This window comes from Grammomys surdaster, unplaced genomic scaffold (genome assembly GCF_004785775.1).
Source record: "Grammomys surdaster isolate TR1022 unplaced genomic scaffold, NIH_TR_1.0 280, whole genome shotgun sequence".
NCBI classification, from domain to species: Eukaryota; Metazoa; Chordata; class Mammalia; order Rodentia; family Muridae; genus Grammomys; species Grammomys surdaster.
Window position 1 is genome coordinate 543,634 of NW_021604721.1, and position 21,076 is coordinate 564,709.

Sequence of the window (21,076 nt, forward strand, 5' to 3'; positions counted from 1 at the left end):
TCTGTAGTTAGCCCTTCTCAGAGTTCTCTTGTTCTATGTTCTGCTTCTCACAGCTGATGGATTCCCCATTCTCTCTGATAACTTCCTGTAGTCCTGTGCTGAGGGTGCCATTATATCTTCCTAAAGTCTTCCAAAGTTTCTGCTCAGAGGTTCTGTGTTTAGTTGTTTTTATTCGCTTCTGTGTTTTTCTTCATGCCAATGGCTTTTCTTTATTTGCTGTAAATTTCTAAAGATGAAGGACTAGTTTTATGACTTCTTCTATTGTGTGAATAACTGTAATCTCACTAATTCATTTGCCCATGCATACTTATTAAAACTTTACATTTGTGGCTAGGACAAACAATGTGTAGTTTATATTTAGGGTAAACAGGAAAAGTATGGCAGGATACTTGCCAAGCTGAGAAAGAACCGCTGGGACAAGGGCTGTATGCTAGCAGCCTTTGCTCCTCCAGTGTTACTTTTGGAGACTGATTCTACTTCTTGTAGCCTGTATTGGTGCTGGACAGACCCCCAGTTATTTACATGCTTGCAGCCTATTTGGCTTAACTTTTTTTTTAACCTTTGAATCCCAGGTTTCTTTCAGTTTGACTTCTACCAAATGTTCTGGTTACATGCTCGTAGCTTTATCATAGCCAGGATGGCATCCATACGGACGACCTCACACACTCCCAAGGAATGTCTGTCCCCAGATGTTTCTAGTCATTTTCCATTGTATGGAAGTTTAACATTTCTAATATATTCTTTTCAAGCTCACCAGTGACCCTGGCACTGCTAATGCCAGTCTCCGTTCTCCCCCTTATCTTACTTGACCGATCACCAGCTTTGAATACATCTAGTTACTTCCTAATGCATGGTTTCCAGGACACCACACTCTCTTGGTTTTTTTCTTATCTTGTGAGTCAGTCCTCTTTCTTTCCTTATACTACATGCTTCCTGGTTCCTGACCTGTCTTAATAGACTATTCCTTCACAGTTCTGCTCTTTTGTTCTCTCCATACACTGATATCTTTGGTACATTGCATAACTATATTCAGAATTACTCTGATGAGTGAGCCTTGTTTTAAAGGTCTCTAATTTTCCACTAGAAAGAGAAACAAGACACTATGATCAATGACTTAACATGTCAGGAGTCTCTCCTGTTAAATTCTTACTCAAATGGTACATGGGTTATTATTTCAAAAGAGAGTTTTTTAGTAGTACTGACTAAAACGTTAAATAGTAAAAACCTTTTCTGTTCTATAATTCCAAAGCAGAGGACTGAATAATTCATGCCGTGGCCAGAGTGCTCCATGTCTGTAAGTTAGCGCTGTGCCTCCATGAGAGGAAGATATGGGCTATTGGTTCACTCAAGGCAGGGGTGGGAGGAGGGCAAGGAGAGGAGGCTCTGGTAAAATGGCTGAGTCATGTCGATATGAGGACAAGAACACTGACTTCATATGCTTTACTGTCAACCGTTGATTCACTGTACTGACTTTGTAGTTTTAAACTGAAGTTGACAACTTTGCATATTTTCCCATAATAAGGCACATAAAGTAATATTAGAATTTATTTCAAAGTACTCAAATCTAGGTCATTTTTTTCTTTCTTTTCTGATAATAAACTTCCTGTGTGTTTTTTAAAGAAAATGAGTCCAGCCTCATTCCCAGGCCACTCTTTGGCTGCTCACAGCTCCCGTGCTTCATCTTCAGTTCAAGCCAGAGCATGGCCACCTCACCCTCCCAGTCATGTGCAGCCAGCACTTCCTGAATTTCACACCAGTGTTTGAGGCAACCATTCTGAGTCTACTAAAGGGAATTTTTAAAAGTATTTTATTTACTAACTTACTTAGAGTGAGTACTTCTGTAACTAAGTAAACAGGTCTTCATGTCTCCTTCCTTAATGAGGAGAAAATGAAATATAATCTGTATGCCATAAATAATAATTCTTGTTTCCTTTATAAATTCCTAAGACTCTGGGTAATTCTCCATTAGATCTATGACATGATAAAGCTTGGTTCTAAGCATTTAAGTTGTATCTACTACAAGCTTTGATAGGAAAAAAGCTGCCTACATTTTCTCATTTACTCCCCTCAGGCTGAAGAGAGTATCTGTACTGAAATAGTCCCAGGGCTTCCCTGAGAGAACAAGAGCTTTTGCATTTTGTGGTTTAGTCAGTTTGGGGTGAGTAGTGAGTGTCTATGATATCACAAAAGTTACTGGTAATGTTCTCTGAAAATGAATACCCATCACTTATTGAAAGTAGTCAACTAAAAATGGAAATGAGGTTTAGAGCCAGACCTTCTGGTAAGGATAGACACCTCGAGGTCAAGAATCTGTTGATTTGTATTTTCCAGAATTTTAAGTGTGCATTTTCAGGAAGCTTTTTCCTTGAATGAAAACTGAATGAAATGTGAAGAATCGTTCTTTATGTTGTTCTTAGTCAGCACCTTGCCTCCCCATCTCAGAGCCAAGGCGATGACACATACAGAAACTGACAACTGAGTGCGCGAGGTGACTGTCAGCATTTTAAAGTCATGTCAAAGGCTCTGTGTTATAAATGTCCAATGATGGGCTATGTGCTCATTGCAATGTACTTTTCTCTCTGAAAAATACTTTCATAAGAAGTAAACTTAAGAATGACTTTTAAACAGTTCTTATCTTTTTTGAAAGTAGATTCAGGAACACTATATTCTTGGCAGAAATATTTTAATGAAAACTTTTCCTTGGTTTTCAAAAATGAATATTTTCCTTATATCTAAAAATGAGTCCATGCAAATAACTAGTCTGTGCTTATGGAGGGGCTGTTCTGTGCAGAGGCTCGCCCAGCCTAGCAGAGAATCTAGCAGGCACAGAAGGTATAGTCGCCCAACAGTGGGAAGCTTGACAGGAACAGGCTTGGAGCATTGTGGGACAAGAGAAGGGATCTGGTTAAGCATAGGACCTTTACTAAATGCTTCTGGTTGTTTCATGATGCTGTTGAGAAATCTGGGTGATGTGGACAATACAGAGTACTGTATCCATCCAAGGGATTTCTAAATGCTAGTTGAGACCGGAGACTCTGCATTTTGTTGCTGACCTTTTTACAAAGCTAATATATCACAAGTCCTGTGGTGCCTCTAGTTGCTATTCTACTGTTAAAACTAGAGCTTCTAACAGTACTGTAGCATTTTGAGAGTAGGTAAATACCAGGAATTCATGTTGAAATATAGATGTGAACTAAGTGTGCTTGTGTATGTGTTTATTTTGTATACCTGCCCTTCTTTTGCAGGAGACTGAGTTCTAGATATTTATGGCTATTGAATTTGAGAAAATAGGAAGTGATCAAGTTTCTCTTTTCTTTTCTTTTCTTTTCTTTTCTTTTCTTTTCCTTTCTTTCTTTCCTTCCTTCTTTCTTTCTTTCTTTCTTTCTTTCTTTCTTTCTTTCTTTCTTTTTTTTTTGCCAATTAGCATTCACTGAGCTTTTTTTCTCTTAGGGAGTACTTTATTTCCTTCCTACTACTTTTGGTAGTAACATGAAGTTTGATGTCATCTTAGTCTTTTAATATGTATTTTGAAGTAAATATTTAAAGAATTGAAAATAAACAACTTAAAAGCTAATGGTAAAGGCAGTTATAAGAATTACAATTTAAACTTTTTTATCAGAAATAATTTTCATACAGAATATTTTGATCCCTTACAGTATATTCTGATCTGTTTCTTCTCCTACCTCCTCGGACTCATCCAACTTCATGTTTTCTTTCTATATTTAGAAAACAAACAGACCAGTTTTTAAGAAAGAACTAAAATAAATCCTAGTAAACAGACCAATAGAGGGGAAAAAAGGAAAAAAAATACAAGACACACATACACACGTGCGCATACACAAAACCCATAAAAACACCAAATCAGACCCATAATAAATAAGCAAAAGACAAGTAAGCTTAAAAACAAATAAAAGTATTACGTGATAAAGACTCTCCAAAACACCACTGAGTTCGTTCTGTGTTGGCCATCTACTGCTACGCATGGGACCTCCCTTAAGTCTGGTCTGTAGACCCACTGAGACTCCACTGGAGAAGAGTAGTGTGTCCTTAGCAAGAACTTATCAGTTGGAGATAACTTCTGCTTAGGGATATGGGGGCTTGTGTTTACTGCTCTTCTCAGCATAGGGCCCAATCTGGCTTGAACCTGTTGCAGGCCTGTGCTGGCTGCCACAGTCTCCATGAGTCCATGTGTCTGGCTCTGAGACTTGTGGCCTCCTCATCTGTATCCCTGAGGAAAGTGTCTGATGGAGACATCCCATTTAGAGCTGAGGGTTCGTTCCAAGGCCTCTCAGTGCACACTACACAGCCATGGGTCTTTCTCTGTGTTGGTCGCCGTCTCCTGCAGGAAGAAGCCTCTCTGATGATGGCTGAGTGAAACATAAATCTGATTCCCAGACAGCTCTCGCTGCACCTTTACAGGGAAAAGGAACAGGATATTTTTTAAAAACTGATTTCTCTTTAATTCGAGGTATAGGAAATTTCTAAATCATGATTATGCTTAAAATTTTAATTTATGATTTCTCTTTAGAAATTAAATCATATAATTATTTGTAGATAATACAATTGTGTTCCCGCCTTCCAACATCATCAGTATCTTACCAAGCCAATAAGTGAACTTTGTCTTCAGTAACTCTTTTCTTGCTTAAACCTTGCTTCTATTTTTAGCTGTTTTGTTTTAATTATAAAGATAGTTTATCCCTATACATTCAGGATCTGAAATGTAAAGTCATATATTAAGTAAGAGCCCAGTAGTGCTTTTGTCTGTGGCACTAGATCCAGTTAATAGCTAAATCTAAAAAGCAAATGATGCTCTTTCATGAGTGTCGTAGCTAATCCTGTGTAGATAAATGTTCTGTGTGTCTTGGTCTTCGGTTGGGAAAGACAGTAAATAAAAACTAAACATAGACTAAGTGACAAGTGATGGAGAGAAGAGGTCCTAGTCAGCGCTTCACTAGGTGACAAAATGCTTGAAGATACCAGTGAATGACCAGGAAAGGTTTGCCTTCACTCAGTTCTCAGAGACTGTGACCCACTGGCCCCCTTGGCTTTGAACCTGTGACAAAGCACAGTAACATGGCAGGCGGTGGGCAATAGAGCACAGCTGTTCCCTTGTGGTATCCAAGAAGCAGAAAGACCTTGAACCCTATTACCGCCTTCCCACGTATACCACTGACAAACCAGTTTGTGTCCACTGGACCCTCCTTCTCAGCCATCACTCACACCTTCAGTACATGGTGTGTATAGACAAATTTAAGATCCAAACTAGAGTAGGAGGGGTAGAGTCACGTGCTGAATAAGGATGGTCACCATTTATTGTTAACTTCATTATTGAATGTGTTTATGTGCATGGTTGGAGGTGGGGTGCATGTGTGGAGGTCAGAGAACGATTTTACATGGGTTCCAGGGATTGAACTCAGGTCTCCAGGTTTGTGCAGCAAGTGCCTTTACCCCACAAGCTCCCACTGGCCCATCAGTCAGTATTTAAATAGGTTAGTCAAGGAACATGCCATAAAGAAGCTGACACTTGAACAGAGTTTTATATAAGAAAGACAATGTTATATAGAAAATAGTGTCTCCAAACAAGAGCCATGACAGGAGTTTACTTTGTGCACACATGCTTTGTGTGTGCACATGTGTGTGCATGTGTGTATGTGTGTGTGTGTGTGTGTGAGTGAGAGAGAGAGAGAGAGAGAGAGAGAGAGAGAGAGAGAGAGAGAGAGAGCACACATGCATGCACTTTGGCCTTGCCAGTGTAATATGTGTCGCATGTTTTATTAAACACACACCTAACTGCCCTAGATTGATATCTATAGCATGTGATAGCATGTAGTAGCATAAGCAAACTTGAGCCTCTTCTTACAGATATGGAGGAGATTTAGCAAGTGTTGGAAATTGCTGCCCCTAGTTGTTTTGTTTTCTCCATAGAAATTAGTTCAATGTATAATTAACTGTTAGCATAATTAAATTATTTGGGCAGTAGTTTAAAAATAGGTAAGTATCTACTGACTTTATATATTCATAAGATAGTGGTACATGCCTGTTGTGTCTGTGTGTGTGGTGTGTGTCTGTGTGTGTGTCTATGTGGTGTGTATGTTTGTGTGTTTGAGACAGTCTTGATGAATTATAATAAACTGTCCTCAGACTCAGCAATCTTTCTTCCTCAACGTTCTGAGTGCTAGGACTATGTATGTAAGTATTAAGTCTATGACCCCACCTCTGGTATGAATTTAATTTTTATTAGTGTTTGAGAAGAAATAGAACAGATCAGTTAAGAGTGGTGCAGACTAGGAGCTCTTCCCAGGCTATGAGGAAACACACACCCGAGTCACAAATCTCATAAACTCCTCTCAGACTTCTTCTCAGTGTCTCCAAAATCAGGTTTTGAAGTAATTTATTTGAATATGAATAATTTATGCCCCAAATGGTGTTTATTTTACTTTTATTCTGTGTGTATGAATGTTTTGTCTGAATGTACATATCTGTTCCACATATGTGCCTCATGCCTTCAGAGGGTGTTTAGTTCCTTGGAGCTGGAGTTACAAACGGTTATGAGCCATGATATAGGTGCTGAGAATCAAACCCAGGTCCTCTGGAGCAGCCAGGGTTCTCGACCACCAAGCCAACTCTCCATCCCTTAAATACAAGTTTTACTAATTACAAAGGGAAAATACTGGTGGGGTGGATTGACTGGGTAAAAATTACTACTTTTCAATAAGGATAACTTTTTTCATTTTATTTTGTATGTTACGCATATGAATGTTTTGCCTGCATGTGTGTATGTCTGTGCACCATGTGTGTGCATTGCCCATGGAGACCAGAAGAGGGCATCAAATTCCATGGAACTCAAATTATAGACAATTGAGTATCCTAGTGATTCTAGAAATTAAACCTGCGTTAACTGAAAGAGCAGTCAGGGATCATAGCCACAGAACCATATCTCCAGCCTCAAATATTACTTTTTAGCAAGTCAATCAATATGTAAATAGGAATATATATTATAACATCTACTCATTCACGCATATTCGGCATTTGTCATTATAGGCGTGTAGTTGATAAGTCCAATGTTGAGAAAAAACTGAAATAAGCTTATGGTATCCATTTTTTTTTTGGAAACTTCACCATACATCTGATAAAACTAAGGACTTTACTATATAAATGTACTGTATACAGTACCATTATCATATATGAAAAGTAATAAAGGTAATAGAAAAACCATCTAATGAAGGCTTACATTTAGATATCCCTAATTATGCCAAAAATGCCTTAAGCAATCTTTGTATCTCCAGCATCAGGTCAAGGTTCATATTTTCATTGGTGGTTATATTATATCAATTGTGCTAGCATCAGTTTCAGTTAACCTAGAAAGAAAAACTTTCTGGGCTAATTGTCTTATAAAATGTCAGTGTTTTAAATTTATCTACTTCATTGTGGTTTCATTCAGGCAAAACTTGTGGCCATACTATGAGTGATAATCACTTCTGCACATCTTATCAAGTGTCATGTGTTGTTAGGGTGTCCCACTATTGCTGCTGTTAAGTTTAATCTTTGATGAAGGAGGTGGACATCCGATCTCTCCATTATGAAAATAAAGTGCTCCTGTTTCCGTTACTGCATTCTATAGGGCATCTCTTCCCAACAGACTTGCTGAGTAGTGTCAGCATCCATTGGTAACTTTCCTCAACTTTCCTTGTAAGAGGGAATACAAAATGCCACTTTTCCAAAGTAGCCATTCCCTCCCACTTTAGGGCTGAGCACAGTTAGAGTCCATGACCATCGTGGTGGGAGCATGGCAGCAGGCAGGCATGGCACTGGAGCAGTAGTTGAGAGCTCACATCTTGAGACACAACTACAAGGCAGAAAAGACAGGCACTGGGAATGACATGGACTTTTGGAACCTCAAAGCCCAGTGACACACCTCCTCCAACAAGGCCATATCTCCTAATACTTCCCAAACAGTTCCATCAACTAGAAACCAAGTATTCAAGCAGGTGAGTCTGTGGGGTCATTCTCATTTGTCAGCACAGCCACCAACTGCAAATACAAGATGCTCTAAGAGAGATGCTTTAGTCTATGAGTAGAATGATAAGTCACCAGAAGCCAGTGTAATATTATGTCCGTTTAGCACTGTGATCATAGTAGATTCTCTCTTAGGGCCTATGATCTGTCTTAGTTGTGCCAAGTATGGGTATATTCTTGTAAAGAGAAACTTAAATCCCATCAGGGAGTGCTCAGTTGTCCCCAGGATGTTTATGCCACTGTTGTGGTGGACATGCCTTGCCAGGAGAGACCTGTAGCCCAGTCTTCACAGCTGGAGGTCACTGATGCTGACAGGTCTCTTCTGGCAGCTCCTTATCATCTTCTAACACTGTGAAAACTTGTTGGTAAGAAGGGAGCTTCCAGGTCAGTACCAGCTTTATTTTGCCATGTTATGTGACACAAATATGTGGTGTCTTCAGCAGTTGTGTCTTACCATAGATTCTAGAGGGTAACCAGGAGCAGTGACAACCACCTGTAATATTTGGGGTCTAGAGGACCTTGACAGGGCTTCCTGTATGTTACACTGGGATAGCTGGTAGGGTCGTGCTGAACTAACACTCTCTCTCTCTCTCTCCCTCCCTCCTTCCCTCCTTCCCTCCCTCCCTCCTTCCCTCCCTTCTTCCCTCCCTCCTTCCCTTCCTCCCTCCCCTTCTCCCTCTCCCCTCTCCTTTCTCTCTCTCTCCTCTCTCCCCTCTGTGTGTATGTGTGCATACATGTGTGCTCATGTAAGCTTGTACAGTAGTGGGTTTACATATGTATATTTTGAAGTCTTTGGTGTTAGAAGCCCTTTCCCACCGTCCCTCCTCTACCTTACACCACATTCCCAAGCTCCAGTCCAGCTCTTCCTGTTCCAGTAACTTCCTTTGACCCTTTATATCAGTGTATTCTCTCTCCTTTTCCTTGAAAGTCCCTCCCTCATGGCCCCTTAGTAATTTTCTGACCTCTATGGATATTCCAAATGACACACGCATATCTAAAGTGTCAAAGCTAACGTCCACAGTTAAAATGGGTCGCAGCTCTCAGAATGACTGTTTAAAGTTTCATCAATTTACTTGAAATGTTCACAGAGTTGTTTGTCTTAACAGCTGAGTGGTATTCCATTGTGTAAATGTACCATATGTTTAGGCCATCTCAATTTCCTGGCTGTGAGTAAAGCAGCAGTAGACATGGATGAGCAAGTATGTCTCACGGGAGATGGAATGCTGTAGGTATGGTCTCAGGAAAGATAAGACTGGATCATATGGGTTGTTCGTCTCTTCTTCTTCTTCTTCTTCTTCTTCTTCTTCTTCTTCTTCTTCTTCCTCCTCCTCCTCCTCCTCCTCCTCCTCCTCCTCCTCCTCCTTCTCCTCCTCTTCCTCTCCTCCTCCTCCTCCTCCTCCTCCTTCTCCTCCTCCTGCTTCTCTTCTTCTTCTCTTCCTTTTCCTCTTCTTCCTCTCCCTTTTCCCCCTTATCCTTTGCCATTCTGACTTTGGTGAGATGAAATCTGAAAGAAGTTTTAATTTGCAATTCTCTGATGCCTAAGGGCATTGGACACTTTTGTTTCTCAGTGGTTTGTATTTCATTTTTTGAAAACTCTGTTTATTTCTACGCTACATTTTTAATTGGGTTTTCTTCTCTTTTTTTCCAGTTCATTTTATATTTTAAATACTAACCCTTTGTGTTGCTGGTAAAGATTTTTACCAGTTCTGTAACTACCTCTCTATTTGAGTCCTTGGCCACATAGAAAATTGTTTCATGAGGTCCTGCTTATTAGTTGTTGACCGTAATTCCTGAGCTGGCATAGTCTTGTTCAGAAAACTTGCCACTGAGGTCAAGCACAGCTCCTACTTTCCCTGTCTCAGGGGGAGGGTGTTGGGCCTTTTGTAGGTTCCAATGGAAGGTTTTTTTTGTTTGTTTTTTTTTTCAGTTTAGGTAGAGAACTATATTGGAATGTTGCTGAGGATTACACTGAATCTGTAGATTGCTTCTGGAAGGATAGCCATTTTCACAGTATTAATCCATGAGCAGGGACAGACTTCCCATCTTCTGATAGCTTCACTTTCTTTCTTCTCTGTCTTAAAAGTTCCACTATACAAATCTTTCACTTCTTTGGTTAGACTTTGTCCACATTTTTTTGTTGTTGTTGCTGTTGCTGTTTCGTTGCTGACTGTTGTTCCTGTTGCTGAGGCGATTGTGAATGGTATTGCTCCCTGGATTTCTTTCCTGCTTTATTTGTCCTTTGTATATATGAAGACTACTGACTTTTGTGTGCTAATTTTGCTTTCTCATGCATTGCTGGATGTGTTTACCAGTTGTAGATACTTTCTGGTACCATCTTTAGGATCATTTCCATATAGAATGAGATCATCTTCAATAAAGATACTTGGACCTTTCCTTCCACTTGTCCAGCTGCTCCAGCTCAGACTTGGGGACCGTGTCAGACAGGAGTGGAGAGAATGTGCCTATCCTTATGTCCTGTACCATGGAACACTTGGCCTCTGTGTGTTTCCTTGCTTGTGATGTTCAAGGTTCACTCTCTCCTGCCTCACAATTTTTAAAAATAGTTTTGATGCTACAAATGGATAATGGAATTCAGGAACTACATTCTAGGACTCAGCACACTGGCTGCTGTTGATGAGAAATTACTCTCAGGCCCTTTCACTCCAGAATCATAGCTAGGGAGTAAAGTTTTTAAAAGTGAGTATATAGTGAAACTGCCACTTCAAGTTTAAATTACATTCATATTTGTCTGCTTTGGCTTTTTATAACATGAACTTGTCATCTATCAAAACAAAGGTTACAAATATTTTCTCTATTTTTCCATTTAACTTTGAAATTAAAAAAGCCTTGTTTAGAAGAGGCTTCCCCATAAATAAATAAAATAATTAAAAAAAAGATAGCTGGCCTAATATAAAGGACAAAAGGAGGAGGAGGAGGAAGAAGAAGAGGAAGAAGAGGAGGAAGAAGAGGAGGAGGAGGAGGAGAAGAAGAAAAAGAGATTTCCCCATACTTGAGTGTGCCCACAGTACAGTTTACCTGTGTTCATCTAAATAGGATACCCTCATTTTTAGTAATTATCTGATGCATTAGAATATATAATATTTGTATAGAACATATTGGTATAGAGTGTGACATATAGAATATATTATATTGATATAGATAGAATGAAATATAGAATATATTATATTGGTATAGATTGTGAGGTATAGATCATTTTTTTCTAAAATATCCATCTAGTTGTCTGATGCCACAAACCAAAAATAATCTCTTCATTCTCTTTTGCTAATAAGCACTTGGATCTTTTTAAAAATATTTTAAACATTTCTGTTGGTCTATATATCACCTCAAGTCAGTAATGTGCTGCTTCAGTTGAAGAGGCTTCTTCTCTCATTCTTAAATATCCTTTATGGGTTTTGTTTTATTTTTGTTTGGTTAATTTTTCAGAAAATAAAACTAATAAAACTAATTTTTAGATAATGTAATTTTAAACTAGATAGCTCTAAATCAATCTTAAAACTAACATAATAACATAATAGAAGTTCAGAGAGCATGATATAAAATTCAGTATATAGCTAATATCTCTTACATATTCAGACAAATTACATGGTGATTACATGGAGAATACACTATTTACATGAGCGATGTCAAAGAGGAACCATGACAATGTAAGAAATGTCAATGAAAGAAAGAAAAAGAGAAAGAAAGAAAGGAAGGAAGGAAAGAAGGAAGGAAGGAAGGAGGGAAGGAAGAGGTGGTGCTTCTGAGATGCACAACCATCTTAGGAAATGTTAAGGCAACCCTTGCTCTGTGACCAGTCTAGCACTCTACTGACAGCTCTGCCCAAAATAATATGTGAATTTAATAAGATTTCAGTTAAAATGGAGGTCCAAAATTCATATGGCTCCTGAAAGAGTTAGAAAAATCTTGATGGGGAAGAAAGAAAGAAAAACCAGAAGAAATAAACCCAGCTAAACACCAGTCCATCCCTGACTAGGCTGGTGGTGGAGTTCAGGGGTCAGCACTCACCTAGCATGTGTGATGTTCTGCATGCATGTGCTCTTCATACTGTGCTGTACATTACAGAAGCACTTTTAAGTGTATACATACAACCTTTTATAAAACTTCACAAATACTACCTACCTTTTAAAATTCTATTCTACTGGAATATAGTGGTTTTTAGTTCATTTTTCAAAGGCAATTGTCTTAGTTAGGGTTTCTATTGCTGTGAAGAGACACTACGACCAAGACAACTCTTAAAAAGGAAACCAAATAATTGGAGCTGGCTTACAGTTGAGAGGTTTGATCCATTATTATCATAGTGGGAAGCATGGCAGCATGTAGGCAAACATGGTGCTGGAATGATAGCTGAGAATCCTACATCTGGATCAGCAGGCAGCACAAAGAAAGGATAACACTGGGCCTGCCTTGAGCTTCTGAAACCTCAGAGCCTACTCCCAGTGACATACTTCCTCCAACAAGACCACACCTACTCCAACAAGGCCACACCTTCTAGTAATGTCACTCCCTGTGAACCTGTGGGAGCCATTTTCATTCAAATCAACACAGCAAGTAACCAAACCATAATTCATTTATTCTCAGCCTACTGTTCCTCCTATGTTGTCTGGTGGAAATCTGTTAGCAAAATTTCTTTCTCTCAGGAAAGGTCAATAATGTTTTTAGGCCTTCAACTGATTACTTGAGGCCCACTTACACAGTGGGAGTAATTTACCTTACTTGGTTCTTCTAATTTAAATGTTAGTACTATCCAATAAAATGCCTGCAAAGAAACATCTAGAATAGTGTTTGACTAAATATCTGGATACCATGGCTTAGCCAAATTGACATGTAAGGTCATATGTAGCACAGTAAACCACATGTGTGTTTTCAGTTGTTGTATGCTGAGAAATGTAAAACCAGATTGAAATGTAGACTTTTAAAGTTAGGTCTATTTAGAAGAGGAAGCTGTTTCAGATTTCCTCTATGACTATTTCTTTGTATATGTTTTTAACTTCAGCCTTCAACGGACATGTACTATTGTACTTTCAAACTGTCATTTCTGTATGTAATTGCAATTTAAAGCTAAGCTAATTTATATAATCCATTTCTAAAATTTCTCTTTTGGGGTGCTAAGAAGTGGGGGCTGACTGATTAGAGAACTTGTCACTCAAGCCCCCAAGGACTCTAGTTCAGATCTCCAGTACCCAAGCTTGTGCTCGATGGGCATGACATCCTGCCTGTGGTCTTAGAACCCAAGCAGCAGAGCCAAGATCATAGAGCAAGCTAGATTAGTCGTTGGTAGTCTGTAAACTCTGGCTTCAAGAGAAAGACCCTACTCTATATAAGGGAGCAAGCAATGGAGGAAAATACAGAATGTTAACATCTGGCCTTATACACAAACACACACACACACACACGTATGCATGGGCACACATGCACATGAATGCACTTGCAAGAAAATGTAGTTTTTAACATTTTTTACTCTTGAAATTGAAAACTGAAATCCAGAAGGTTTATTTTTTCTCTTCCTGTAATTGTACAAATTCTAATGATGTAAATGAGGGGAAAGTTTGTTTTTATCATTTCAAATTACATTTTATTTCTGGGCCATGCCAAACTCCTCTCATTGATTGCAGCTATGAAAGTTAGAAGAGGTATAGACAATAGAAGTTGCACAAATTGACAAGAACCAAAATTGTTTAAATATTTTGCAATTTTTTGTCTTTTTTTCGCTTAGAAGTAAGATTAATCTGTGAATGAATGTCATTTTTTCAAAGTTAAAGACTTTACATGTAAGGAAAAAACCTGCTTCATTTGCTCTACTTTTTTTTTAGTACAGAACATTTCTGTTTTATTACACTAGTTTATCTTTTATCTGACTCCGAAGTTAGCCACTCAATAAGTGTTAGCCTTGGTTGGACCAAAGCTATATAGTGATTCATATGCTATTGCAAACAATAGGTGCTGAAAATGTGGGAGGTTTTGCTTTCATATTGCTTGAAGGCCGTTTTATACCTTGGATTTACTGAATTGTTGGGGCTGCATCAGTTGTTTTTAATTCTACTTGTAGAGAGCTAATGCAGACATGCTCAGCATCCTCAGTGCTGGGAGGAGTGGCATGTATCACCATACCAAGCTCTTGGAAAAAACAAAAGTTTAGAGGAAGCAAAGCTGTATCATTAAATATATCATGCTTCATTTTAAAGATATTATTTGAAAGTGATATAAAGCTATAGTTTTTCTTAATCTCAGTTCATTCATTTACTTTAAGGAGCGTTAAATAAATACATATGTACATAGTATTTATGTACATAGCCTTTTGCTTAAACTGGGAATTTTGCTAATTGCTACTAGTAGACTTTATGGTTCTCATCTCCAAGGTCTGTGTGACAGCCATTATCATTATTTGAACCAAACCATTCTAGTTAACAGTTACAGTATTCCAGCCCACGTGTTAGTTTGTAATGTATAAATATTAGAGAGTAAATGAGACCAAGACCTGTGTTTACTCTAAGTCTGAGCCCAGCTTTGAACTAGTGTCTTACAGATCAGATGCAGATGGTATGTACTTTACAGGTTACTTATCATAAAGAAATGCAACAGAGAACACTAGGAACATGTGATAAAAGGATGTATCTCAAGATTAGCCCTCATTGTTACTTACCTCATTGTAAAGGGAAGAATCAGAACCTACTTTCTGTCACTGGATGGTGACTAGATAAGTGATGGAATGATCACAATAAGAGACATCGGAGAGACGTTCAAATGGATTTATTTATTCTTTTGAGAGAATAAGGGAGCATAGTTCTTTCACAGCTTCTGTGGTGTTCCATTGTAAATCCAGTGACCTTCAGTCAGAAATAACCCTCTGCTGGAAGAGTGGTAGACCTTTCGTGCTGAGAGAAGGCTCCGAATACATCTGGAACCATCACTAGACGCCACTCAAATGGGAAAACCGGCCTAGCAAACCTTAAATTGGGCATCTTAGCTGAACTCATCAGCTGCTCCTAACCAAAGAATTTGTGACAGTTTGGTAGGACCCTGCCATCTGAAGACGCTTCATTCTTATAAACTCTACAAGGCATGTCATATTGATACAATGTTTTAAAAATAAAATGGACATAATAGCCAAGTGTGTTTCTTTCCCTTCCACAGCATTTATCAGCATAGAAAGAGGGCCTTTTGTGCGTCATGTTGATCCGCCACCAATGGTAAGTAAGGCAGTCCCTCTCCCTCTCCCTCTCCCTCTCCCTCTCCCTCTCCCTCTCCCTCTCCCTCTCCCTCTCCCTCTCCCTCTCCCCCTCTCCCTCTCCCTCTCCCTCTCCCTCTCTCTCTCTCTCTCTCTTTCTCTCAATTTTTAAAACTAGTAAGAAACTACAGCATAGATCTGGCTAATGATATAAAGTGCCATGTTGAAAACTCTTTTAGCCGGGCAGTGGTGGCGCACGCCTTTAATCCCAGCACTTGGGAGGCAGAGACAGGTGGATTTCTGAGTTCGAGGCCAGCCTGGTCTACAGAGTGAGTTCCAGGACAGCCAGAGCTATACAGAGAAACCTCTCGAAAAAACAAAAAAAAAGAAAAAGAAAAAAGAAAACTCTTTTAACTTCTCTTTTCCAAAGTTCTAGCCCTACAAGAAAATCAACTTCATGTCTTCCAATTAAAGAAAACCTAATTTTTGCCAAAACATAGGAAAATAAGATACAATCTCTTACAGACACACATTCATTTTTTAACCTAAAATAATTTATACTTTTAATAATGTAAGTATATAATATAATATAATATTTGCATTTAAAATGAATTATTTTCTGGAATAGTTTATTTAGAATGGATATTTTATAATAGTAAAAGACTTCCTTAATGCATCATTTCTCTTAAAGGTTATTTTTGCTATATTATTATGGAAGTGAATTTTTACCTTTTATTTCTTTTCTATTAGTACTAGACAATAAAAGGCATTTAATTATAATATGTGTTACAGTAACATACATAAAATGGCATTTCCTTTTAGTCTCTTAATGTGCTTATATGAAATAACCTAAGTAACTAAATTCTAGTTGGGATTCTCATAGGATAACGTAATCTATGCTACATCTGTTTTCCCATCAGCGTAGTCTCCTCCTCCCTCAAGGGCTCCAAGCTCCTCACATAACTCACTCTTGTGTATTGTGAGAAACAAGTCTAAATGAAATAGACAATATTGAAATGTATTTTGATATTTTCTTAATAGTTGCCTCCTAGAAAATTAACATCAGTCTTTTATTTGATTAGTTTAATGTTTTTTATGAATTACAGTTTGGTATGTATGAGATGGTAGTCACCAAAATAATCATAAAAAGTATTCAGCTGTAGAACTATTCCAGCTTTAGTATGTGTGCCACCAAGACTGTAGCCACAACATTGTATACATTTTATTCATTTGTAAAATTAGAAGCTTAATTTAGGAAATTTGTTATTTTAATGTATTTGAGTAAAGTACTCAGTCCTTAGATTGCTTACATACTGTTATTTTAATCTTAAAGGCATTCCTATGGCACCTGTGTTCTCATTTCTGTTTCAGTCCATGTTATTAACTGTTGACTCTCAGAGCCTAATCCATGAGAAATCAGGAGCAGTCGTGGTAGTCATGGTATCAGTAATCCAACCATGACCCTAGAACACTGTGATGTTCTGATGCTGTTGTCTTGGGAGTCTTCTCTCCTGGCTGGTCAGAAGTGCTAGCTCCTAAGTGTTCATACAGTTTTACCCTGTATAGTCAGTACATTTTCACATGCCGGTATGTGCGGAGACTTCCCAAACCTGCAGCTTGCTTTTTGTAGGTTTTCTGAGATAGGACCACCTACTCTGATGCTTCTTTGCTACACACTTAAAGATCTTTTCCCATTCCTGCAGTCCTTAAGCCTGGTGATGGTGTTGGCACTTCCCCACAGCAAGTCTGTTCATTACCTGATACCCTGGGGTCCTTGAGACAGATTAACTCTGATTTTCATATAAATATAGTTCTGCATAACTTTTGTCCTTGAGCTCCTAAATTGTTTAAGAGACAAACATGTATTTGGAAAATATGAAGTAATCAATCAGTCCCTTAAAATTATCAACATGAAATACTTGTAAATCCAAAGTTTGTATTATTCTGGCCCAAAGCAAGCCCATGCATTAGGCCACTCTTTTGTGCCTAAATCAAAATAAAAAGAGATCACCCAAGATTTGAGAGTGGCTGGTGCTGGGCCAGAAGTGACTTCTTGGCCTTGTCTGGAAGCCTCAGTGCCATGGTACCTACCTGTTGCTCTCCCTCCTCCCCCTCACTCCTTGTGCTCCAGCCAAGGCCTTGCAGAGTGCTAGATGCTGCTGTACCTACTTACCAGTGAGGCAAGAGAGGAGCTGAGAGTTCTCAGGCCTCTGACCCCGAAAGGATGTGTTTCCTCAGTCCCGGGTGGAATTCTGGTAGAGCTTTCAGTTAAATATGTGTTGTAGGGGAGATTTCACCTCTTATTTGCTTGTATTGTTGAGTCACATAAGTAGATACAAAGTAACCTGAAAATAAAACCACCTCTGTCCCTTTTCTCTGCATTATCAGCCCTCTTTCCAGTTTACTTATTTACTTTTCTATTTTCATTAAATACATGAACTTTCTTTTTGTGGGGTGGGAGTTGTTTGATTGTCTATGGCATACATAGTACCCCATTTTTACACTACCTTTAATAGAAATTGAAGGCTATGCCTGAATGGACTGATGGCTTCCGTCAAAGTGACTCAAACCTCCCTTTTTCTTTTGTGTGCTGACCTGATGGTTTGCTTTGTCTTGTTTTAGAACTCAGGGTTGACTTTGTGGCCTCACAGGTTAGGCAAGTGCTCACCACTGAGCTGCACTCCAAGCCCTGCACATGCTGAGTTCTTAATTTTGTTCACAGCCAAGAGTACATCTCCAAGTTGTTTTTTCAAGAAACGAATAAACAGAATGGAGATGATACTTAAGTATGCATATCTAAACTATCCCTCGGTTGACTTTGCTTAGTCCCATTTTTGTTTGGGAGTATAATCTTTTCGCTTTTAAAGATGTGATAGAAAGTGATCACTTCTGCCTCTTAGCAGTTAGCCTAACATTCTTTTGTATAACTAACCTGTTATTGCCCATCATAAATTCTGTTTCATTTGTACCTAGTATCCTAGGTCTGACCTGATGATTGACACTGTAATTTTCTCCTTGTTGACTGTTCTGATGAGCAATACTTACTTGAACACTGTCCTGAAAATCAACAAGGCACAAGTTGGATACTTTAGTAGATTATATGAAAATAGTTAAATTATGTCCTTTAAAGACTAGTCTCCCACCTGCTGCGAGCCTGTGGCAAGTTAAGGATAAGTCATTAGCCTCAGATCTCTCAGAAGTCTTTGTCTGAACTCTGAGAGGCAGGTGTAAAAGTTAGTTAATAATTAAGTCAGCAAAGGTGTGAGTCCTTTATTTGTTTTAAATGAAGGGCTTATTTGCAAATCAAAAAGAAACACCCACTAGTATAAGTAAATGTTCCTCAGGAACATAGTATAAAACATACCTGCTTTTTAACATGTTATCATATGCATAGCATATCATTTCATATTTTGTGGCAGATTATTATCTTTGCAGAAGACATTAAAACATAGCCAGACAGTGGTGGCGCATGCCTTTAATCTCAGCACTTGGGAGGCAGAGGCAGGTGGATTTCTGAGTTCGAGGCCAACCTGGTCTACAGAGTGAGTTCCAGGACAGCCAGGACTACACAGAGAAACCCTGTCTCGAAAAAAAACAAAAAGACATTAAAACATAGTAATCTGTGCCAAATATGTACATGCCTCTTAGTGATTGGAGTTTTATTTTTAATCTCTTCAATAAAATAATAATGCAAAATGCAAATAATATTTGTTGACCTATACTGATTAGCAACTTGAATTTTTGCAAAGTTCTGCTTTTCAAATATGTAACAATTACTAATATGCATTGCTCTTAATTTATTCAGTCGTCCTATTACTGAGAACACATTGTCTTTTAACACATGGATTTGAAATAGTTTATAAAATTACAGCTTATATTTTCTAAGAAGTTTATATTCCCACATCTGCCACATGTTCAGACAGAACAGTCTGTCTCCTTAGGCTTCTACCTGTTGTGAAATACTTACCATTTGTCAAAGTAGCCCTTTCATCAGAAGGATTCAAAGCATCCTAGCTTGACTTGACATCTAAATGTTAATTCAGTTGTTGTTCTTACATTTGTTCTTTAGGTTAGCATTGAATTTTTATTGGTTTAACTGATAGATTTTTGTCATAACTTATTAGTTACAAACCATAATGTTTTAGACTTGTTTTGTTACTTTTGAAATATTTGAGATGACCACGGTGTTGCTTGGCCTCAACACTAAATTTGTTCATAAATCTACTAATTAAGTCACACAAAGTAAATTTGATTGTGTCTCTTTGGGATTTTATGATCTGTCTTATTCTGTAACATTTTGAGCCATTGGCACTATGTTATTATCATTCTGTAGCCCTTTATGTTGACAAAATTCCTACGTATTATCTTATTGCACTTTGTGTGATAATCCTTACTTGTATACTTATATAAAATGCAACTGTCTCACATGCAATGTATTAGTTCTAGATAAAAGTATAGATTTAAGTGGAATGTCTTGATTCAAAGGGCACATGTTATCTTCTTCAGTGAGTAGCGTTTTCCAGGAATTCATAGTATGTAAACAGAGGTGAACATGCCCCACAAAACTCATAAACTAGGACCTGAGGCTGATCTCTTCCTGTTGGTAATTGCAGGGTGGAGAGGGGACGTGGAAACTCTGAGCTTTTATAACTTGTTGTAAAAGATCCTGTTTTCATTTATCAGTGAAGTAGCAATTGAAAGAAGTTCTGCTGAAATTTCCATTGAAAATCAAATGCACATGCTAGATAGGATCTCTTTTAAAACCATGAATGGCTGTTCATAATAATGTTTTTTTCATTAAGTATCCTCATTCTTCCCTGTATACTGTGATTATAAAGCCTGTGTGAATTTTCCCATTGTCACTTTGCTGACATTTATGGTTTTCAAAGATTTCTCTCTTCTTTGTACTTTACTAAGTGTTTTTAGTCTATCGAACTTATTTTAAAGTTTTCCTGTCTCTGAAGCACTGTAAAGTAACAGTGGCACGAACCCAATTCTAAAGTATCAACAGATACACAGTGTACATGGGAAAATAGCATGGCAAACACTATTCAAATACCAAAAATCAACCAACCAAACCGGCAATAAATGTCTTCATAAACTAGGAACAACCAAACAAACATGCATGTCTTCATCAACTAGGAACATGCCTTTGACTGTTTTCTTACACTCATAAGAAAGGTGACCTGTATACAGCTAAGTCAGTATAAGAGGACCCGTCAGGCTCAGAGCAATCACAGAAGGAACCCCATGGCACCACGGCAGTCCACACAAATCGAGTTCAGAACAGGCCTGAATGCTGTGAGAATTCCAGGACCGAGTCATTTGGAAACTCTGGTTAGAGTTTGTATGTGCTAAACTAGATCTTACAAGAGGGAGATAAGTGATAGGACACTTGTAAGTGATAGGATGTTCCAGAGCAGAGATTACAGGAGGAAGCACACACACACAGTCTGGCTGAAGGAGAGTTGGAGAGGTGGGAAGTGAGGAAAGGTTGCTTTGGAAGTGAGTCTAAAGGCCTTTGGGTCTTTAAAACAGTATTTAGTGGTTAGTTAAAATTTATCTTTTATAAAAAGCAATTAAATTTGATCTTTTACAAAGAAGTATCGAAATATTCTACAACAGAAATCAGACAAGAGTAGATTGTGTTGTTAAAATGAAGAAAATGTTCTTTAGAAAAGAAACCAATTGTGGCACATACCTTTAACCCCAGTACTTCAGAAACAGAGGCAGGAGGATCTCTGTGAGTTGGAGGTCTACATATCCAGTTCCAGGACAGCCAGGGCTACACAGAGAAACCCAGTCTTGAAGAAAGGAAAGGAAAGGGAAAAGGGAAAAGGGAAAAGGGAAAAAAGGGAAAAGGGAAAAGGGAAA

The 21,076-nt window shown here is 38.3% G+C and overlaps 1 protein-coding gene across 3 annotated transcripts in view; it reads left to right on the forward strand.

Annotated features, from left to right (window-relative positions):
- Ahi1 (Abelson helper integration site 1) overlaps positions 1-21,076 on the forward strand; it is a 124,363-nt gene that overhangs the window by 66,511 nt on the left and 36,776 nt on the right. For all 3 annotated transcript variants that reach the window (XM_028777359.1, XM_028777361.1, XM_028777360.1), the window contains one exon: positions 15,169-15,224. In XM_028777359.1, coding sequence (XP_028633192.1) covers positions 15,169-15,224 — 56 coding nt within the window. The remainder of the gene's footprint in view (positions 1-15,168; positions 15,225-21,076) is intronic.